Source organism: Mixophyes fleayi (genome assembly GCF_038048845.1).
Source record: "Mixophyes fleayi isolate aMixFle1 chromosome 2 unlocalized genomic scaffold, aMixFle1.hap1 SUPER_2_unloc_7, whole genome shotgun sequence".
Classification (NCBI taxonomy): Eukaryota; Metazoa; Chordata; class Amphibia; order Anura; family Limnodynastidae; genus Mixophyes; species Mixophyes fleayi.
The window spans coordinates 160,072-185,187 of NW_027445884.1; the positions used below are offsets into that span (position 1 = coordinate 160,072).

The window sequence follows — 25,116 nt, forward strand, 5'->3', positions numbered from 1 at the left end:
AACTGTTATCCATATAAAGCAGCAGTAGCTCTGGGGATGAGCAGTGAGTGAAAACATTTATGCCACAAGCCATGTTGGAGACCTTGGTTGTAATCCCAGTTTCTCCCTTATAGACACCAACAATTAGGTTGTAAATTCATCTGCATAGGGAGATTGTGTCTGAAAAATGTGTTCTATAATTCTACATTAAAATATATATACTAGATACTGTATAACAAAATAAATCTTTCTCTGAATGATCTTCAAATAATAATCGCATTCTCTGTTTAAATTATGAATAAATGTCAATTCGTTTAAAAGTGACTATATTCCTTTAACAGTGACCAGATGAAGAGAAACCAGATTGCAAAAGATGAAAGTGTATAACCTTGATTAAGAGACTAATATGGGAATTGTGTATTTTTACCATCTAAATAATTCACATTTCCCTCTGAATATTTTACCACAGTCATGCTGTACAGTCTGACAAGACCATGCTGTAAGTTATTAAACTATACAGTGAGAGCTTGTAGGTGACGCTGCATCTCATTCTAAGTGCATTATTATAAAAACTCAGTTATTATGAGATATTATTGTATGATTTTTCAGATATTTATTTAGATAATGGTTGATGCAGTTTTTTCTATATCCTTATGATTATGTTGCTACTTTATTGAAAATATATTATATTAGCCGTAGCTGTGCAGTTTATAGTCTAAATAAAGGAAATAAACAATATTAGCAGTGCATCTGCTCCATTTATGTTGGCCAATATTTTCATCATCCTGTAAGTCAACAGTACAGTCATGGTCAAAAGTTTTGATAATGACACAAGTATTGGTTTTCACAAAATTGTTGCTTCAGTGCTTTTAGACCTTTTTGTCAAAAGTTGCTATGGTATACTGAAGTAAAATTACAAGCATTTCATAAGTGTCAAAGGCTTTTATTAACAATTACATTAAGTTTATGCAAACAGACAATATTTGCAGCGTTGACCCTTCTGTCACAAATCAATGTAGAAATACAGCTAAGGAGCCAGGGATAAGGTGAAAAAACAAACAATGTTTATTGCTGGAAAGTATAAACAGATGATGAAATAATGAGCTTGCAGAAATTACCAGATGTACAGCAGTTGCAGGTTAATGGGAGGTGAGGAAAGATTCCAGGCAGCATGTACAGGGAAATGCACAGGTAAGTCCCAGGTTCACATAAGAAACAGGTCAGCAAAATGTATGTTGAGCTAGATCTCCAGCAGCATAAATCCAGGAGCACAACAGGAGGAAAAGACCACAGAGTATAACATCAGGATGTGACAACAATAACCAGCAGTGTATGCTGGGAATGACAGGTTTAAGAAGGGACACACCCAGGTGCAAGGAATAATTACAGGGCAGGTTAATCCCTGATACAAACAAGGCACAATAGCAGCACCTCTGGTGAATAGTTACACCTTCTTTTTGAAGACCTCTGCAATTCGCCCTGGCATGCTGTTGATCAAAATCTGGGCCACATACTGACTGATGGCCGCCCATTCTCGCCTAATCAATGCTTGGAGTTTGTGGGTTTTTGTTTGTCCACCTGCATCTTAAGGATTGATCACAAGTTCTGAATGGGATTAAGGACTGGGAAGTTTCCTGGCCACGGACCCAAAATTTTGATGTTTTGATCCCCGAGCCACTTATCACTTTTGCCTTATGTCAAGGTGCTCCATCATGCTGGAAAAGGCATTGTTCATCGATGGTTGGGAGAAGTTGCTCTTGGAGGATGTTTTGGTACCATTCTTTATTCATGGCTGTGTTCTTAGGCAAAATTGTGAGTGAACCCAGTCAATTGGCTGAGAAGCAACCCCATACATGAATGGTCTCAGGATGCTTTACTGTTGGCATGACACAGGACTGATGGTAGCGCTCACCTTTCCTTCTCCGGACAAGCGTTTTTCCAGATGTTCCAAACAATCTGAAAGGGGATTCATCAGAGAAAATGACTTTACCCCAGTCCTCAGCAGTCCAATCCCTGAACATTTTGCAAAATATCAGTCTGTCCCCGATATTTTTCCTGGAGAATAGTGGCTTCTTTGCTGGCCTTCTTGACACCAGGCTATCCTCCAAAAGTCTTCGCCTCACTGTGCGTGCAGATGCACTCACACCTGCCTGCTGCCATTCCTGAGTAAGCTCTGCACTGGTGGTAGCCCGATCCAGCAGCTGATTCAACTTTGCTGGACATTCTTGGGTGCCCTGAAGCCTTCTTCACAACTATTGAACCTCTCTCCCTGAAGTTCTTGATGATCTGATAAAATGGTTGATTTAGGTGCAATCTTACTAGCAGCAATATCTTTGCCTGTGAAGCCCTTTTTGTGAAAAGCTATGATGACTGCAAGTGTTTCCTTCATCATCATCATCGCAGTTAACCATGGTTAACAGAGGAAGAACAATGATTTCAAGCACCACCCTCCTTTTAAAGCTTCGTCTGTTATAGTGGTCTCTAGCCTTGTTCTCATCAACACTCTCACCTGTGTTAACGAGAGAATCACTGACCTGATGGCAGCTGGTGCTTTTGTTGCAGGGCTAAAATGCATTGGAAATGTTGTTTGTGGGATAAAGTTCTTTGTCATGGCAAAGAGGGACTTTGAAATTAATTGCAATTCATCTGATTACTCTTCATGACATTCTGACATTCTGGAGTATATGTAAATTGCCATCATAAAAACTAAGGCAACAGACTTTGTGAAAAATAATATTTGTGTCATTCTCAAAACTTTTGGCCATGACTGTATATATTCCTAATATGTACCTATAATGTAATTTCCTTTAGCTATGGCTGGAGCATGGAGATCAGAGGCTCATCTCTTCTAGTGATATTTCTTATGAGTTGGCATTCTGATCAAATCATTTGGTTAATCAAGAAAATCATTGAAATCACATACAACAGGATAGGTTGAAGAACACTACAATTTGAATGCAATCAATGATGCCCTGGTGTATTCATTATTTTATGTGTCATTGTGTCATCAGTTCATCTAGTCAGTGCTGGGAATGTCACTAGTACATCCAGGAAAAATGAAGTTTAACCAGGACATGTTCCCCTTTCATAAGAGATAGAAGACAGCTATTTATATGGGAAGGGAGTTACACACCGACATGACACATATGTATGAAACTTTACACTGTTGCATTCAGCATGAGACACCTGTTTGTGGAGCAAATGTATTCTTAAAGAACCCAACATAACGCATCTCTGTAAAGTTATCCTGGCCTGGCATTCAATTACAGGGAAGAGATCAAGTGGAACCTGGAATATCTGAACATTTTAAACAAATGAAAGGTTTTGAGCTACACAGGTGATTTAACTTGGTGCAACGATTCTAGGTTATACACCCAACAAATGTCAGCTACTTGTATATCTAGAGTATGTTACTTTACAGTACATTTCAGAAATAAATGTAAACAAAAATGATATTGTAATGCCTCAGTCAGTAGCTGTCCCTTCTCTGTAAAGCTTAGTAATCTGAATCACTCTGGAACAACTTTTATTAGTATAACACAAGAAAAGCAGGACATCTTGATGTCTCACTAGCAAATAAAATAACACTTGGCTACTGGGTAAAGAGAAAGCAGTTTATTTAAAACTAGTTTATCTACATCTATCACTAAAACTAACCAAAACTTCTGCTCATCCACCCAAACATTTACTTAATCTTGTTTGATAGTAAAATAATTCCTATATCTTCTGTTTTTTCCACACACAACCATTAAGCCCATCAAATAATGAACCTTCGCATTCTATTCATCACTTCTAATAGCAAATTCACTTAACCTGAAATATCATAGACTAATCCCTCCTACAACAGCCAAATCATCCCCCTTATACACTAAAAATATATATACAATGCATATAGAAATACACAATAAAATTGTATATCCCTTATACACAACACGCTATCATTTATTAATTATTAGAGAGATAACGAAAAGTACTTTACATTATCAATATTGTGCAACACATGTACTAAAGGACTTCTTAGCATGTATGGCTACAGTGTAAATTACTTTACAGTAAATTGCTAAAATAATAACTGAACAATATAATATCACTTTCATTATATAAACATAGTAATCATTTTTAGGTCATTCTAGTTTTTCCAGGAAATGGTCCTTTCTAAAACTTTTATTTGGATGAAAACTATATTTTCATAGGGTGGAAAAGTATGTTCTGATGTCTGATTTATTACTATTGGCTGGCCTAACAGGAAGAGATCGTACCTGCTCTGCTGTTCCTATGATTAATCCGTTTCTCTATGATGGAGGAAATATTCTCTGGACATATGGTCTGAAAAAATAATCTCTGTTAATGTTTACCTAGGATGGGATCTTTCACATTCTGTGAAATATTTTCAATCTGGTTTCCTCCAGTACTAACAGAATCACTGTTTAAGATCACATTCATTTATGCTTTTTATTTTGAACCATAAATTGCCAAAAAATGTGTAAATTCTTGAGAGAACTGGATACCATGAGTTAAAAAGATAATTGACCTATTCCAATAATAATAATAATATATAATTGTGGCAGTACATTTTTGGAGATGCAGCAATCAGCCATATATTGTATGAGGGAAAGAGCACCTAGCAAGTTCACTAGAGGGGCCAGTCAGGAAGACATTTCTTGACATATAGTGTCGATTTTGGAGGTGAAATGGGTGGCAGAGTCTAGGGCAAAGAAAGAGGAGGGTAGATGAGCGAGAGGAAGGGGGAGAGAGCAGAGGAGCGAGAAGAAGGGGGAGAGGGCAGAGGAGCGAGAGAAAGATGGGGAGAGTAGAGGAGGGTGTTGAAGAGGCAAAGAGGGGACAGTGTTTGGAAGACTGTGGAAAAAGGTGGTTGGAGGTGGTTGGCATGATCACGAAATTTCCAGCAGCTAATGACGGCGCAAGAGCATTTTTACAGACAACAGATCTGCTTGGATTGCCCCAGTTGAGTTGCTGAAGGCAGGCACAAAAAAGTCTAAGGCACAGATGAGAATGCGGTTGTAAAGGGAGACACAGCCTGATTGGGGCAAGCCAGGGCAGTTCTTGAAGAGAGCGGTGTTTCAAGCGAGGAGAAAGGTAGACAGGCTCAAGGGCATATGTTTGGCGAGCATGGATTCTGATGATAGAAGTGGTGTTGGAGGATGAAGGGAGTAGTCGGAGAGCTGGAAAGGTGAACTGGAAAAGTCGGAGACGGCACAGAAGTGGGACAAGAGAGAGAGAGTCCAAAAGGAGTAGAGGAAGAACTTTATTAGCAGAATCTGTGGGATTATCAATGGTATTATTGAAGTCACCAAGGCAGGCAGAAAAATTATTGATGAAATGGGAGACAGGTCCAGGGGGACAGTAGTTGACAGCGACACGAAAATAAATTGTGTAGAAAATAATAATGGTGTGGACTTCAAAGAAACCAAATAACCTATGTGGGTCAGCAGGTACTGCTATTTTTTTTTAGTACCGAAAAAGTAAATATTGTTTTACTCTCTAATACACTGCAAAATTCTGCAATCCAAACCAAGATGAAAACCACCTAAATAAGTAAAAGCAAAGGTTCAGTAATTCACCAATAAAACTATTAAGTTGACCACAAATAACCAAAAACAGCAGGTGGAAATAACTAGAGACAAGAACTCACATCATGATAATAATAATAATAGAAAACTTTATGTATCTGAAACCAACCCAAACAATGATTTAACACATTGTTTTCTTTAAGAGGTATATTTTTTAATGTGATTAGACAAAATGGAAAAGTATATATTTGGTTGTTGAGACTATAACATTACAAATTTACATAAATGTTGATGATTTCTTCATTTCTTATTTTTATAGGAAAAAAATAACCAATAGACATATGTAAATAAACATAAAAAAATATTGTGATCATGTAGTTCTGAGTTATTAATAAATATTTTACAGCTCTCATTGACCAGACTTTTATAACATACATATTACAATGCTATGTTATTGCCTGTATAAAGAGGTTGGTCAACAATTGGGTTCCCAAATGTTCACAGTTCAGTAAGCAGTTTTATGTCCATTATTTTACTATGAAAACTACCAAAATATGTATTTTCATATATCATGCCCTTTGTAGCTCCACCCTCGCTAAAACACCTTTTCTGTCCAGTATATAAGCGAGAACATTGTACTTACATCTAGAAAGATTGTTGAGACTCTAGTTAAATTGAAGGCTTGCTAGTATTGATGGAATACTTCTATCATTAACATGGTAAGAAAGACCAGAAGTTCAAGTTATAATATATTCTACAGTAATTCCTATAAATGATGTCACATTTTTATTCAACCAAGAATATAACATTATCAGAAAAAAAGCTAAAAACAAAACATTTGGGTTCATTACCCTACCCTTTTTTATGTTTATAGAGCCATTTTATGTGGTGCATTTTTGAGTTGATTTAATATCCAATCTGGTTTCAGTTTATTTGATGGGCAAATATGAAGCTTTGAAGACTACTGCCAATAATCAAAACAGGTTGTTTATATTATACCCAAATGACACTTTAATATTGTGCAATCATTAATTGGAAATTTATGAACTTCAGATATTTCTTGTTTCAGTGCTGGTAAAACAACAACCATGTGGATAGAGCTATATATGGTTAGGTTAGATCTAATAATGTAGAAACTGGGCTCAGAAAAAACAAGTAGCTACATTTTCATTTTAAGGAGCCAAAGGGGACACCCAATGTAAATGTAACCCACATTAGGTGCTGCCAGAGATTTGTATGTGATGTGGCTTCCAGGCTGGAATTGTTCAGCCCAATGATATACAACAAATCAATCCATATGATGCTTGTAGGATATTAAAAGATAGAAAATGTATTTAATTGTATACGTTCCTAGCAATTATATCTTCAATTTTATTACAATGCAATCAATCTACTACAGAGGAAGACAACCCTTTATTCCTGGATCTAGAAAGTCTATTCTTTTTTCTCTCCATTCCCTGCACCTGCTGAGAGTTCTCTATTCTTGCACATTTCCCAGGATATCTTTCTGCACTATTGGAAACACATTCACTGTGCACCATGCCCTCATTTTTCACAAATGTGTTAAAATTGCATGTGCTAATGTCATTTTCTGGTGTTACATTGGTGAAAGCAAACTTGGCATCAGCCTTATCCGCTTTTTCACGTGTGATTTCCTCCGTGCAATCACCATCAAATTGAAATAGCATCCAATTCTCTTGTCTCTCTGGATCAGGACTGCGCTGTTGAACGTCATTATCAAATAGTTCAGGAGTATAATGGATGGTGTCATCTTCCTCATTTTCAGGTATCTCAGAAACAGAGATTTCATTATTTTCAGTCACGGTAACAACATTATTTGTGTTGTCGCAGAAAAGTGGAACAGCGTTGCACAAATTTTCATCACGTTGTACATTATTGCCAACATCTGGTATTCCAGATCTGCCAAAAATGGCTTCATCTATTGCCGTTGGACATCTTTCCATAAGAACTCCACTGTCACCAGCGTTCGTGTTTTCCAGATTAGTATGTGGGAAGGTGATTCTTCCTGAAGAAGCAGGTAGTGGAGTTGATGTGAGAGGACTCTTGATGAAGAAAGAGTAGAAAGAGGACTTTTGTTTTGTGATGTTCAATTTTTGCTTTTCAGATTTCTCGGTTACTTGTTTTATGGTGCGATTCATTCTGCCCCTTTTAGTGTTTGTATTTTGGTATCTCTGCTCTCTGAATGCTTCAAGATCACCTGTTAATAAAAACAAGTTTAAGAAAACTGCAGACATGTATTTATAACCCTAAGCATACATCACTATGTTCACAAAAACAGGGTTGAACTGTACTGCTCTAAAGGTACACATCTGATGAGATGGGCAGCGATGTGATTGCAAAGGGTCATAGCTTCTGACCGATACTGCACTTTCTGCAGTGATGATGATGATGATGGTGTTCATGGAAAGCTCAGAAGCAGACACAGTGGATGTTTGTCAGAACGACATAACCTGTCTATTATACCATGACAGCAGGACGATGATAATGGAAAGAGTAAGAGTTGGTCATGTGTGGATCCTGAATCATCTTGATAAAAATTAGGCAGCTTTATCCATCATAAACTATGACTGCTAACCATGTGATGAGGGAGAATATGCTCCAAGTTCTTTAGCTCTTGAATAGCAAAAGTCTGGTGGAAATGTAGCCGATTATCACCAACCAACAGGTCTCATCTGTTATGATACACTAGAAAATCTGTAGGTTGTGACACAAAAGATGCCACTTCCCATGATATTATCATCCTTTGTCCAATTATGATGTTCTAATTATTCATCTTTTATTAAACAAAAATATGTTAAAACTATTTCATACAAGTATTTCATTTCCTGACGGTTACATTTAATACAAACAATTTAACATGTGACAGTGAAAAACCTAAAATAAAAATACTTATTTCAATGCTGACATACTATTAATTATTCCCTACACAGTGCAATTTCTCCGGGATAGAAAACAACCCTGAGCAAAAGCTCTTATCTTGGACATTTTTCTTGCGGTCAGTGGAAACACCTATTTAGTATGATGGCATATTGCAAGTATACAACATCAAACAAGTGTACTCCTGCATTCCCTTTTCTTATCTACAGGCAATACCCTGTTGACAAAACATTATTTATGCATACCTTTATTTTTTGGTCTGGTGTCTTCATCAGATCCTGACTGGTCTGAACTTGATAAAATTGTGATTACACGTGGCTGGGTTACAGGACTCTTTATAGATATTCTTTCTTGTGTATCTTCTAAAAGACTCTCGGATGGATGAACAGTGATTTCTAACAATGAAGAATTTTGAGAGGTATCCCTAGAAAAGACAGGTGGCCCCTGAGTAGATTCGTTATTGCTGACCACACTTGGTACTTGTACCCTCTGCTGCTGATTCTTACAAAACTCATCCAAAGACTGAAGCGCATTATTAAAAGTTGGGTGATGCTGCACTAATTGTCGTACCCATTTTGACAATCCTGTAAAACAGATAATATATGATGAATAAAAAATTAAATACACACAGAACACAAGTTATTTTGGTAATGAGTACAAAGTACATTTACACTTTTTTTAATGTAATTGAATGTGTTTAAACTTTGAGCTTACACATATGCAGTCAAGGTACCAATACAGTTTACTACAGAGACCACATCAAAAACATCATTAAGGAGAGCAAAGCATACAAAAGGGGTACCTTTGCACCTGGACATATAACCATGTTGCATTGAAGGGAGAGCTGAATTTAAAATGTGGGGACATTTATAATTGGGGTAGGGCATGTTCAGTGTAAAAATAAAGCTATCAAATATTTGTGTGCTACATGAAAAAACAGTCAGTATTTAACTTATGTGCAAAAAAATAAACTAATTTGTACCCCTTGCATTGTAATTTGCATATGGTTTGTCCAGGAGCAAACTTACTCCTTTTTTTTTTTTCTTTGCTCTCTTTAATGACTCTTCTCAATTAGCCATGGAACAATTGAACATATGGTTTCATGTAATCATCATAGTGATTACATGTTCTTAGTTTTCCTTGTCTCCAAGTCATATTACATAAGATAAGCCAGAGGTTACTGCATGTACACACAGACCAAAATTTGTGACTATTTTATTTAAATTGATTATTCAAATCCTTTATGTGTGTCACTGAACTGTACTCTCTATACTAAGAGAGCCTGTTGTGCAGGAACAACAGACACCGGTGTCAGCCATATATAGAACAGTCTATTGCATTGTTGTAACAGCCATTATTGCTAAATACAGGGAATAATTGACTTGGCACATAAAAAGATAAGGAAAAGTCTGTAGGAACATACAGAATAGGACATTTTATTGAATGGATTCTTTAAACAATGTATAATTTAAACCCTTGAGTGCACACACTAATACTTTGTGCGACTCATCACTTATGAAGAACACATAAATTGCCTATTCAGAAGTTGGACTTACAGATTGTATTTTACTTTATAACTTGCAAAACATATACAGAATGACATGCACTGGAGGTCTGAATTGCGCAAAATGATCATGGATCTGTAAAGTACTCTTTTAATTGTCCAACATTAAAATAAATAAAATAGTGCTTTCTCGCTCTGTGTGTACATATATATATTGGGCACATCCACCACCCGTAAAATCATGGAGGTGTGTACAATCTATAATATAGATAAAATAAGCAAAGGGTTAACTAAAGTATTTATTCCTCACTAAATATACACCATCATACTCTCTATCACCCCTTTGCATCAGACTTCCATATTAGATGGGTGGCAGTTCTATTAACTGAGCAGGCAGAATGTGATTAGCAGGTGTGCAGATATGTAGACATGCTCTATGTGGATTAGTATGTACATATACAGAGTCAGGGCAAGTAATGTCACAGCAGCTCAAGTGACTGCAGTCTCAGCCCTATGACATCTATCAGATCCCATTAGCACATTGTATGAGTGAGACTTTGGTTGCATTGTGGTGGATATTGTAGTATTCAAGAAAATATACTATTAAAAAATACAACTCGCCAAAAATACTAGTCTATATGTACATATATGTATTTTGGTACTGGTAGGCCCAAAAGCACCTTATACATCCAAGGTCATCATGAACAATTAAGGTCATTTAATGATGGTGATATGATTTGCATAATGTATGATCTATCTATTGCATGTTTCCCCATACTGTGTGTGATGAAACATTATCCAGTAAGATACATACAGTCCAACTTTTAAATTGGTAACCAATATAATATAAGACTGCAAAGACTGATATTAGTTTACATGCAGTGCACCTTATTTATAATGCCACCTCAAAAAGTATTCTCTCCAAAAAAAATAATTCAAATATATTTATATGTAATTCTTAGTCAACCTCTTCACAATGCAACCATTACTAATATGTCAGTTTTGGCCATTATTTTAAGTTGGCAGCTTAAAGAGGAAGTTCTGTTGTATTTTATAGAATCAAATAAACGAATAGATTAAATATGATCATGTTTTGCACAAACAAAATAAACATTCACAAACAGAATGTAAGACATTGTTAAAGCTCAATAAAATAAATAAGTCTAGAGATAGATAATTATGTTGAATTATATTTTCATAGTGTGTTGAGCAATGTAATACTAATATGAAGGTACATGAATGCCTGTCGTTGTATGACAAAGTTCCAGTCACTCTCAAAATAAGTTCAATAGCTGCATTTTTATTTTGTACTGTGGAATCTGAGCTCCCCCTACTGGTCATACAGAAGAAGCATTAGAAAAGTCAATTTAATGTTTTATTATTGTTTCCATCTCATTACTTGTCTGCTTGTAACAAATTTTTGGCTACAGTGGCTGAGGATTTACAGATTTGCACTGCAGTTCTGCCTTTCTAAATTAGACTTCTAATGTTTTTAGCTGAGTAACCTAAAACAAAATCATTTACTGCATCTGACAGACACAACACAGTGTATCCCAGTGCTCATTATTGGCTGTACAATGTCTCAAACCCAAAATGGCTGACTTTAATGTTTAAACATGGCTGTAAAAACAAATATAATCATCGAAAAAAAATGGCACTTTATACCACCCTTAAGAACTGTGTCTAAATTTTATGAAACTAAAAATTAAATAAAACAATATTATTTATTCTATAAGAAAAAGCACAATCTTTGCCCTCTCAACAGAACACCTTATAACCAGATATCGGGGAAAAAAGTCTAACATTAAAACATGTTGGCATTGATTTCAGTCTAATACAGGGCCACTGGATTTACATTTAACCCTTTTTACATACAGGGCCACTAGATATACATTTCCATCACCTTACATACTTGATTATTGGAAATAACCCACCGTACATACGGGGGCCCCTAAATTTAACCCACCGTACATACGGGCCCTCTAGATTTAACCCACCGTACATACGGGGCCCCTAAATTTAACCCACTGTACATACGGGCCCTCTAGATTTAACCCACCGTACATACGGGGCCCCTAAATTTAACCCACCGTACATATGGGGCCCCTAGATTTAACCCACCGTACATACGGGGCCCCTAGATTTAACCCACCGTACATACGGGGCCCCTAGATTTACATTTTCACCCTTCAAACCTAGGCAAAACATAATTACTTCAGATTACCCAGAATCTTTAATTGCACGAGAAAATGACAACATAACTGGCTGTGTAGCCATTGTATTCTTACCAGTAATATATTTAGGATTGTTCCTGAAACGGTCATCAACTAAAATGAGGGCACCCCAATCATTCTTATGCCGAATGCACCTGTTAAAAAAAATGAAATAAATTGACTGACACCTGTTTATTAACAGATTAACAATAATGTAATAACTGAATGATAATCTTTATATTGTGTCATTTTACCTGTGTTTTTTTACATGTGTAATTTTACACAATATAAATTGTGTACATTATACAACTGTTAATGATAAAATATACATTAAATGTAAATGAAAAACAACTAACAGATGTTTGACTATATCTGTAACATAATGCACTATTTAAACGCAGATCAATTTTTAAGTTGTTTTGCTGTCATTGTAATCTTCAATATGTCTATTATTTTACATCAACATATTCCACAATGCTTTATAAAGCAAAACAACGATATACATTTATTGAATCAATGTGTGTATCTAACTACCTACTCTCAGGTTTTAAAGAATACTGAATTAGCAACTATTTACCAATGTGCATATGTGTTTATACACTACGTAATGTATGGTGGCTAGAAGGGTAAATAATAGAAAAAGAAAAAAGGTCTAAACCGTGTTTACAGGCAGGATTTGTAAAATATGTCACTGTATCAGAGTGTGTGTGTGCTTAATATAATTATTTAAACTAAAACTTCCTACTAAAGGGAAAGCGTAACCGGCTAGAAATGTTACTTTGTTGTGCAGTTTCTGCATGGCAGAGCATTTCTGAATTATCAGGAAAGTGCCAGATTCAAGCCTTTTCTGCTTCTATTGCCATAAATCTGTGTAGACATTTTCCTCCCAAAATGTGACCACTTTCTGTCACTGTCATCATATATCATATTTTGGTGAAAGATATCTTCAAGTAAAAGGTCACTTGTCTTTAGTGCATTTCTTTTCTGTTCATGGCCTTTATGTCACGTTTTATTGAGTGCACTGGGAATAAAGATGTATTGCTATTTTGTTTTTAATTCTTTTTAATTTCACAAACTTCTACGAGCATTGTTCTGCGTTTGTTTCTGGAACTCGGCAAGAGCCTTTAGCCAGGCAGACACACAATGAGAAATCCAATATGCTGTTTGTTATAGTTCAGCGGATTGCATTTAATCAATACTACAAGTGAAATTGAAGAGAAGTGATTTGTATTAAATGAAAGCAGGTTTGCATACAAAGCTCTATAAATAAATGTACAAACTGCATATTAATTATTTACCATGTTCATTGCATATGACATTATCTGCTGCATAAGTTTTATTAGGTTGCCCTGATTAGCTGGCAGCAAGAAAAACATGTGGCCTTTACCACTAAAAATTTTAAGACAGATTTACAAAGATTACTGAGACAGGTATACAATATTATGAAGCAAATGACAATCACAAAATATTTACATTATTGCAACTTCATTAAGCACTTCATTACAAGTTAAATATATATATTGAAATAATAATCAGTTAAACCTTTTACTCCAGGGCACAGGCTTCTAAATTACAGTAGGCTTAGCATATGTGCAATACTGAACCTGTGCGATATAAAATCCATTAGAAGAATATGTGATATAAGCACTGCAAGTTTAGGTTTGAAAGAAAATAAAAACAGCTTTCACGCAAGGTCATGACATGTTATTGTTGAGCAAATGTTATAAAGTATGAGTATCACAGCAAACTCAGCTTAATCTCATAACAGGCTTTTATAATAATGGACAGAGCATGGAGGTCAAGGATGTGCATTATGGGATTTAATACAGGTGTAAATATTGTTAGTGTGTGTGTGTGTGTGTGTGTGTGTGTGTGTGTGTGTGTGTGTGTGTATATATATATACATATATATATATATATATATATATATATATTCTTGAACAATCAGTAGAAGAAGGTGAACTCAGAAAATAAATTTGATTTAACAATATTTGTTAATTGTTGGATTGTACACACTCCACAGTAGAGGAGAACTTGCTTTAAAGTGTCTTTATCAATACTAAAATAATATTGTTTGATTTCCATTTAAATCATTTACAGTAGAAGAAAATGCATGTTATTTAGAAAATGTCAATATTGCTAAAAGCTATCTAATCAGAGAAAAGTACATGAATGTTTTTAGTATGCTTCTGCTTGCAGAGTGCCTCACATCTTCAGTAGGTACCTCTGTATAACTGCAAATGTAGTTATTGCTGTGTGTCTTCAAAGAGAGCAATAGCAACAGTAATACATTCAGGCGTCAGCAGAAAACTACATTTGCGCAAATACAACAGTGGGTGTGCTCTAATTTTGCAATACATTTGATTTTCAAACTAGTGAAAGTGTCATTGCTTTGTTAAAAGAAAACTAAGCTTTTTTTAAATGTAAGAACAACATTACATAGACATCATCCTTTAAGGCATATGGAAATGGATGTATATGAATTGCTTAGGAGGCTGACAACAAGGCCCCTATATACAGTAGGGGTAACAATGACCTATGAAGGTTTTAATGGAAAACTTCATTCAATCAAATCAATTTACAGACAGTGGTGTTGTTCAGTTTCATATTGCGGATCAATCAGTTATAGGAGTGCTCTCACTTTAATCAGTACTCAATAAATAGATATGACTGAGTTTTCTCAAACCAATAATTAGGCTAGGTACACACTACAGTGTTTTCAGCAGATTATCGGGCCAATCAGATGATACTACTACTAATAATAATACTGATTGGCACGATATAACTATTATCGCTCCAAAGCACATTAAATCATTGATCCCAGGATCTTCATAGCGTTTACAGAGTCATAATATTTTCAGTCGATTATTAGGACAGATGAAAAGTACAGATCTAAAGGTAAATTGTGTAAAACATGTTTAGCGTGTACACATGAATCGGCATGCTGATCGGGACTTATTTTTTTGTGATCAGTCATTGGTAAAATCGTTATAGATAACACATCCGCAGAAAATTTCTGTAGTGTGTACCCAGCCTAAGGCATAGTGTTTACTCTCTGACGTTTTGCTAAAGATCAGCTGACAATGGGATATAACAATGATGCCAGTGCAATGTATCAAGTATAAACAATAACATAATCATCACAATTATAATCAGAAAATGGAGAAAAGTCACAAGAACTTACCTCCCTAAGGCTTGGTTTAGGGCTCTATATGCTTGTATCTCATACCACTGGCTGCCAGGCAGAAGTCCTCTGCTCTTTGAGTGCTGATCATTATACTTTCTTTTTAGCTCAACCTAAATATTTAAGAAAAAAAAAGAAAAACACAATATTGTAACAATTTTTTTTTAACATGGTCACAATATAAATACCATATATATTATAACATGAGTCAAAACTCTCAATGTTTCGCTGCCTGTGCACTTCTCAAACACACAAACATTAAAAATGCCCCGTAATTCCAAAACCTATGTAATATAATTAGTACTCTGCGTTACCTTACAGACACCTTACACACTCAAGGGGTTAAGTGACCAGCAGAAACTTCAGTTAAAATCCCAAATGGGTTGCTTGTTTATATTGGCATGCTTCCCAGCTGTAAGGAACGTAATATTAATAAAATGCTACGGCTGTTACTCATATTATTTGGAATAGCTAAGCAGACTTAACATCATGGTAATGTACTTCTATTAGCACTCAGAAGATCTAAAGAAAAATGTTTCTTTTCTTTTTTTAACTATGCAGTCTTGAATGTTGACACCCTGCTTTACTTTCTTAGCATGTCACACCTGTAATTGAACTTGTCATACATATCATTGATAGTCCTTTTATCTATTTTGTAGCATTTCGGGAGACATTGCTGAAACGACATCCATGCTCATATAACATCACAGAAGATTAAGCTAGATATTGAGTGCATTAAAAAATGAACAATACTTGAACGTTAAATGTATTACTTAAGGAACCCAAATCGCACATAAATAATGAGCCAGGCTCCAGTCTTTCAAGGAGAAGAGCTAAAATGGTCTGTATCAAACATAATCGATTACCCAAAGCTACAGGAAGCAACCATATTGTCTGATGCAGACCTTACTTGAAATAACAAGCGACTTGATACATGTTGTGTAAAAGAAAATAAATGATGTACTGTAATGTTTTATAATAGGGACTATGTCACCACTTAAGATTTCCAAATTAGAAGCTTGTGACCAAACAGAAAATCTACTCCCTACTATATTATTTAGGTGAATTTGCTAATAAAATCAGGAATTTAGAACAAGCTTCAAATCATATGAAAAGAACATGTCCATTTTGCTTTGTTACTTAGGTTATTTTAGTATAATAGCAATAAAAATTCAAATACAAATTGTACAGCATATATGACTTTATAGTTTGAAATTAATATTACCAACACAATACTGCTAATACTCAGGTGGTATAAGCTGCAAGAAAAAAGTGAAACCTTAATACTATGGTCAGTGACTCGCACTTTTGCAAACATAACATGCACAGTCTATGTAAATGTGTTGGTAAACTATCGAAGGGTTGTATATTGTTTTGTCTTGGTACTTGCACACAGTGTTGAACATGAGAAAACACAGTTTACTATAATTGCCAGCTTGAAACCTAAGTATATAGATACTCATGTACATATATTCCTTGTAGTTCAGCTACAATATAAACCTAACCATAATTACAGAAGATATGTATTTTCAACACCTTATGTAGCAGTGCTTCCAAGTTTTACAATATAAAATGATAGCACTGTAATACAAAACACTGAACAGAAATGTGCTTCTGTCTCTTTTCTTAAACAGCGTGTATTGGTGAATGGCAAGATGACTCTCAATATATTAAGGTACCATTGTAATGAACGGTTTACGTAACATAAGCAATATGCCTAAAACTACCAGAAGGACACCAGCTTCACTCCACCCACGCTTCTACACCACTTTTTTATGTGCCTGTCTTAGCAAATAAATATATGAAAAATGATCATCATGAATATTAAAACTAATTATAAATAACAAACAAAGATAGATTCCTGTTTTGAGGGGAAGAAAAATATTGTACTATAGCTTACTGCACTTGATTATAGATGTAGATTCTAGAATATGAAATAATTTAACTTTTGTTCATTACAGTGATAAGAATTCAGCTCTGTGAAGATCGAGCAGCAAACATACTTTAGCATAACTGAATCTATGGACAGGTACAAACCAGTATTAAATTGCCAAGATAACCCCATTTTCACCGGCAACAAAGCTAACAGTGCACACTGGCACAGTAACAAGTTATGACAAACATCTCAAATCCCAGATTGCAAAAGTTTGAATTTGCAAACAGAGTTTTATGGGTTTTTTTTGAATGAAAAGCTGCGCCGGAAAGCTTTTTTTTCCGGGATTGCTCTTTTGTACAGTGTTAACCTTTTTAAACTGACAGCTGAAGGGACACGCTTCAGGAAAAATACAGGAGACTTCTAACTATTTCTGACAGGTAATTTTCAACATGGGTTGGGGTACAACATTTTATTTTCAGTACCTATGCCCTTTAAAACGACCTGTCAAAATTACAAATTCAAACTTTAAAGCCAGACAGTAAATTGAATTTGATTCTGTAGATGGAATACCTGCCTTTGTCAGATAAAAAGCATTTTGCAGAATGGCACTTTTTTTCTTAAAGAAAAAGGTGGAAGAAAATTTCCTCATAGGCAATGCAACCACCTTTAGAAAATGGTACACTGATTTATACAGCAATATGCCATAAAAGTATGTTCTGGTGTGACAGAACTAGACGTCATAGGACAGTGGGCTGACAAAAAAAAATAGGTAAAAACAGAAACACAGAATGAAAATAAAGATATACGAAGGGGGACCTACGTAACAGTAAGAATGAAACAAATGCATTATGGTCCATTAAATATATGTAGATACTGAGTGCTGTCTACATAGTCACATACGCTTTAACCCAGCATTGCCTTATATTATAAATGTATATTTATACACAAACTTCATTTTACATACACTTTCATCTGAAAGATTATCAAACAGATGTTGATTGAATATATGTATTACTAGATCAAGGCAATAAATAAAAACAAGACGACCGACAATTTCAAAGCTTAGTAACTAAGCCAAATTGAAAATCTTACTATATACATATGTAGACATCCAATGAGTTATATTTTTCAAAGGAAAATATAATGAAATACACATCAGATTTTCAAAGTACAAATGTGTGTATATTTTATTTATATATATATATATATATATATATATATATATATATATATATACACACACACACACACACACACACACACATATATCTATATATCTACCACTGGATATATATATTATGCACTTTTTCGCATTACTAAGTCAACATTTTGGTCATTCAACCATTTCCATTCTTAAGGTTTCAGAAAAACTGTCTCCTAAACAATAGAGTGTGTGTATGTATACATTTTTACACTACCACTAACTAAATTATTGGGTAAAATATATACCTTAAAATATTTACTATATATATATATATATATATATATATATATATATATATATATATATAAAAACTATTTAAAGAGGAAACAACTGGAAAAATACAAACATCATATTAAACATAAGAAAATATACAAGATGTCTCCTCTATGTTTTATGCCTTATATCAGGGGAGGGAGAGGGTGTAGAGGGGAGTAAGAAAGGCACAAATACTACCAAAGATATTGCTAATAAGTATACATGGAACCTGACTAGGAACAACTAAACAAAATGTAATATTTATATGTTTTTCAAAAATCTGTGGACCAATGTATGCACATTAGTGCAATTTAATTAAATTACCTATTTTCATTGATTTACCTAGGTTTACCTCCTTGCATGTAAAAACACATCTTAACAGCCATATCATAGACATTAGAAAGTCTTTCTTTGAGCCTCTATCAGTAAGGGGGTTAGAAAGACTGCTAATTATTATTGAGTGACAAGACAAATAAAGGTCATCAAATGTAAACTTTTCCACTTAAATAAGCAAAGAGGATGTTACATCTTGCAAAGATCATGTTGTAGCACGATAGATTTATGTGGATTGCTGTGGGTTAAACATTCATTAGATTTCTGGCAAAGGTATATTGGGAAAAGAGAAACCTCACGTCAGTTTAATGCAATCAGAATCTATTTCATTGTATAACTTCACATTAGCAGGCATCAAATAAACGCCCAATTCAAAATGACAGGTTGCATATGTGAAAAAGCCACTCTCCCCTGCTAGCAAATATTCACAATGTGCAGGAAACCACAGGCTAGGGATTAGTTAAAATGTCAGAAGACAGCCTTTTACCTGATCATCCTTAAAAATATACTCTTAGCTATCAGGCATGCTTTACAGACAAAGAGCTTCAGCAAGCAAGCAGCATACAGCCTGTGGCAAGCTCTGCCATCTTGTAGCTGTCAGAGAGATTTAGACTTTGATCTATCTAGGAGGTTGTGAACACACTGTACTCATATTAGTGTACGTCTAACAGCATTATACCTGTTAGCCATAATTTGCTTTACGCATAATTAGGCAAATATTGCATGCTTGCATACTTTTTTGCACCAAATTGTATAAACATCTTGATTTGTTTACATTTTTAAAGTAGAACAATAAACTGACAGCTTTAAATGGAACATATATAAATATGCATCAGTAAACAAATAAAGTTGTTTGTATTTTACATTGTGTGTATAAACTGGAATATTATGGCCATAACGGCATTAAAACAAAGGTATTATGTTCTTTTTATTTATTTTATAGCATGACAAATTAAATTCCATTGCTAGCACTAAAACTTTTCTACATGCCACAACTTGAAAGTGCCATTATATTTTTATGTCAGTTTTTCATAATTTACACTTGTAAGTGAGGGAAAAAGTTAAGTGAGGGATATCAGGAAGCTTTAGTATAATCAAGCAATTGCTATTGTAGTACTACCTGAGTAGTGAAAGTACAATTATAAACAACTGTTAAATATATTCTTATCTGTGATGCTTAGCAAGCTCATCACTTTACATTTAATTATTTCACATTTGTTCATATACTGTGTTTAAGCAATACCTACAGCCTCTCAGGTTTACTCCCACAGTCCAGAAACACACTGGTAGGTTAATTGGCTTCCGACAAAATGCATTTTAACACATATGTTTTTATTATTTAGCTTAATACTACATAATTTGCATAAAATATTTCACTTCTACATTTCTAAACTGTAGTATATGAGTAACATTATTTTGATGGAGTCATAGGTAGATCTGTTTACAGTGTAGTGAAGTAAATATAAATAGTGCACATTCCATACATGTTCCATTATGTCTCTTCCATATACTGTTTTTTAGCAGAAAATAAAGAGAACATCCTTATGATTGACGAGTATTTTTAATTTGTCAAATACTTCTTTTAAAATGATTTACTGCTGTTTTATACCTACTTCATTATAACATGTTTTTTTCTACCAGTGTTGCTACAAATACATAAACATTTAATCACATTTCTACATGAGACCTTTTTCTCCCAAAAAAACTTGAACAACATGCATGGCTTCAGATAAAAACAATATGCCAAGATAGATCTTGAAGATGTGTAACTGAAAGTATCCTTAGGGTCTAATAGGAAAAAATAAATAACCAATTATTTAAAATAAAGTAATTTTTGCTGCAGGAAGCTGTGTAAATCAGTGTTTCTCAAACCCAGTCCTCAGGACCCCTAACAGTGCCTGTTTTCCATATGAAAAGGGAAATAATTATACCACCTGTGGATCAGTCAGTAACGAATACACCTGTGCTAAAGCAGGGAGATATGGAAAACATGCACTGTTAGGGGTCCTGAGGACCAGGTTTAAGAAACACTGGTTCTAAACGATACTGCAATATCCACTACAAGGCAATAAAATAATAGTGTGAACAGCCCTCTGATGAAACCGCTAAATGTATTGGAGAAACGTATCACCCATTTGCTGCAGATTTGTCAGCTATTCATTCATGCTGTGAATCTCCATTCCAAAGCCCGTCTAATGGACTGTGATCTGATGAGTGTGGAGGCCATTGGTCTGCAATGTACTCATTGTCATGTTCATGGAACCAACTTGAGATGACATTGTGCGTTATTCTGCTGAAAGTAGCCATTAGAAGATGGGTAGACTGTGACCATAAAGGAATGCATGTGGGTTGATGGGAGTGGAAACCAATTAGGTCTTCTGCTGCTCTAGCCCGTTCTCTTCAAGGTTTGATGTGCTGTGTGCATACTACTGTTATAATGCATGGTTATTTGTCTTACTGTCTCCTTCCTGTCAGCTTGAACCAGTCTGGCCATTCTCCTCAGATTTCTCTCATTAGCAAGGTGTTTTCACCCACAGCACTTTCTCTGTAAACTCTAGAGACTGTTGTGCGTGAAAATTCCATGAGATCAGCAGTTTCTGAGCTACACACGTCATCCCTTCTAGCACCAACAATAATTCCAAAGTCCCTTAGATCACATTTGTTCCCCATTCTGGTGTCTGAACAACAACTGAACCTCCTGGCTATGTGTGCATGCTTTTATGCATTGTGTAAGCTCACCTCATAGGGTCTTTTTTGACATTGGATGTATAATTTTCACAAATTGGTCCATTCTGCAGAGACTTTACCGTCAACTCCTGATACCTTTCCAGATAAGCTTTAATTTTATCTAATTAAGTACCCAGTTTTGTAGGGTTTTTACTCTTTTTATAAACACTTATTTCAAATACTGCACAATGAATGCTCTCTTTTTTGTCTCTAACACATACATAAATATATGCATATATAGTATATGATTACAGCTTCACTCACCTAAGATTTCTTCAGTCTACTCTTCTATGACTTCTGATCTATAATTTACAGTAGGGAGCGCATCATTTAATATTTTATTAAAAAATTAAAAATTTAGTTTTTGGGTGTTTTTTTTGCTTCTTAGAGACAACTGACTTCTGGATAGGAGATCCCATATTTGTGTACTTTACATCTTAATTATTAAGACTATTTAGAACATATTTTTCCAGGAAGAAATACATTTTCAAGTATGTCTTGAATATAGGCTTTTATACAGGACACAGAATGCTGAAGGTTCTTCTTATATACTTATATTTTGAACTATAATGAGTGCATTATTCCTTTTCATGGAGGAGTAGTAGTTTTTTGAAACATACATTTACTACTTTATATTACTATATTGTGTGTATATTCACTTTTAATTAAACAATGTGAAGCTGTCACAAAGCTGTGCTGGTCTTTGGCTCTCTCTAACACCTTATAGGAGCCAGGCCAGATGCAGAGTGAAGCTGAGCACCTAGAGGACACTCACATAAACACGTGGAGAACATTCAAACTCCACTCAGATAGGGTCATGCTAGGATCCAAACTCATGACCACAGTACTGTGATGCAGCAATGCACCCTGAGCTAAATGACAATATACATTGCAGATTACTGTCCAAACATTAAAATATAACAGTAAAAAATAGTAGTATATGCAAGTCACCAGAGGTTGTTGTACTACGAACAAAGTGTTTGAACTGAAGGTTTAGCTCACACAAATGGCATCATACATGCATTCCTTTCTGCACTGCAAGCTTTGGGCCCCATAGCTTACCAAATTGTACAACTGTGTCATTGGACAAAAGTGCCAACAGTTTAAATGCAGTGGTACTCTGACCTTAAAAAATATAAATCATTTTAGTTAATCTCACAAGCTAATAGCATCCAACCAGTCAGCAATCTTGTTTTTTTAGGCAAAATTGCAGATAACTGCAACTAAGCAAAAGAAAAAGAATTGTGTCAAAAGAAGCTGCATATGTATAAGTAATCAAGAACAGCTTATTTTATTTACATTTTGTAGTTATGGAAGGTGAAACCGCTGCTGAAATTTAATGCAATGGCTTACATAAAAGCAGCAGCACAAGAATAAACTAATGTCAGTAAAGGTAACCACTAAACATAGAGTTAAGGTGACCAAAACATTTCTGTCTTATAAACAACTATTTCAAACTAAAACAGGACATTACCATCCTAATCAAACGAATCCCTTAATATCATGTATTCCTTCCTACTGGCGATTTATTTGCATTATATTAATCTACAGTTGTCAGAATTAGCATTAATTTCCCCATTTCCAACAATTACACTTTTGAGTTGCCAGCTGTAATTAACTCTGTAAGGTCAAAGAAGGTTAACTCTGTTCTCAATGAACTACAAGGTACTAAGATGGTCACTAATTTGAGTGTAAACTACTGTCAATGAAATGTACTTTGAGCAAGTAGGATGAATGAGGTTTGGGTATGTAGTGCCACGTATCTAATGTACACTTCTATACGAATAAAAGTATGTCTGCAGCTGGGCAATTCCAGTACTCCATTCTGTGCACATGAAAAGACCAGAAACAGTGAACATGCGTTACGGATGTACTTTACATACTTACAGGACTTGTTTAGCTGAATTGATGAATTAAAAATGTATATAAAGCTCACACAAAGCGCATGTTCGCTTTTGAAGTTATGAGGTCTCCATTCATTGTAACGAATAAAATAGTCCTACTCAACATATGAAAAAAGGCACAGCACTGTACTTCCCCAGTCCAAAAGTAGGAATATATGTACATCACTACCTGAAAATTGCAATCTAGTTACTTAAGGGATATATATGCCAAGAACATGACAGTAACAATCTTAAAGATCCATCTTCTGCAGGTAGATTAAGCAGCTCTAAAATAGTCCCACAATTCCCATTTAGTACATGTATTTCAAAATATATATTTTTTTAAGGTGCACCCCCCTCCATTTAATGCAAATTTTAAACACACCATCACTTTTTTGACTCTCTGGGATACCAAGCTTACAAAAATATATGGGTCTATGGGACACCAATACAGTTTTGGGATCTGTATGTAGGCTCTGCTGGTGAAATTAGGTGGAAACTAAACATATGTGTTATTAATATACTTTTAATATATATGATCGTTTTAGCCATTTGATTTAATGTGTTGTACATAAACAAGTACAACATTTTTTTTTATTTATGAAATCATGCCCTAAGACCAGATATAAAGTTTACTTCAAATGAGAAACAAATGAAAAACAGAACTTCGCTTGAAAAAATTATATTTACACATAAAGTGTAAAGTGGAATGTGGCCTAAAGCAATGTATATCGATATTGTTCTGGTCTGTTGGCAGGTGTATATGGCTACCAATTTCTGCATCTTTCCTGAGCCAATCTAATAATGTTCAGTGCGAGAAGGTTTAAATCTGGACACAGACATATGCATAGTATGTTACTATGAACAATCAGACTAGAAAGCTAGATTTAAGCATAATTTATTAACATGAATTAACTTATGGATCCATTCAGATTGCATATTTCACCACCTATTTTATTTAATTATTATAATGGATATACATTCTTTTAATTCATCTGGCAATTCAGTTACTGCCCCATTTGGACACTAATGTATCTATCACAGTTTCTCTATAGCAGTGCTCTATTTAATTAATGTTTTTCTGAATATACGTCTGGAAAAGTACATGCATTTCTCTGTTTCCTGTTATATACAAATACAACTTTTACCTCAATAAATATCAGGCAATTTTAATGAATATGAACTCATGTGACGCAATATTTGGAAGAATTTTTGGAAGGCAGAGGTGTATAAATGGGAAAATCTGATTGCAATATTTTCATATGTATTGCATCAGTAAAGTAGTCAGTATGTTAAACAAGAGTTTGCAAATTACAAGAGTCAAACAAATGTCTTTACTTTATTACTTCACTGCTTTCAAGGCACTTACTAACAGATTACCAAATAATAGAAATAATAAATATGGCTTCATATACTCTACAACAAAAACTGTAGCTGGGGTTGGTAAAAGCTATTAAAAACCAGGAGTGTTAGAACACTAGTTCTAGAATGTACTGTACCTCATTTGCAGAGGTTTCCAGAAAGCCTGC

General features: G+C 34.8%; 1 protein-coding gene across 1 annotated transcript in view; it reads right to left on the reverse strand.

Moving 5' to 3' along the window:
• Nucleotides 1-5,901: 5,901 nt before the first annotated feature.
• Nucleotides 5,902-25,116, reverse strand: part of LOC142109665 (Fanconi anemia group J protein homolog) — a 195,754-nt gene continuing 176,539 nt past the window's right edge. The window contains exons 17-20 of the mRNA XM_075193731.1: nucleotides 15,310-15,422; nucleotides 12,201-12,280; nucleotides 8,654-8,992; nucleotides 5,902-7,728 (exon numbers count right to left, since the gene is read on the reverse strand). Coding sequence (XP_075049832.1) covers nucleotides 6,896-7,728; nucleotides 8,654-8,992; nucleotides 12,201-12,280; nucleotides 15,310-15,422 — 1,365 coding nt within the window. The 3' untranslated portion in view covers nucleotides 5,902-6,895. The remainder of the gene's footprint in view (nucleotides 7,729-8,653; nucleotides 8,993-12,200; nucleotides 12,281-15,309; nucleotides 15,423-25,116) is intronic.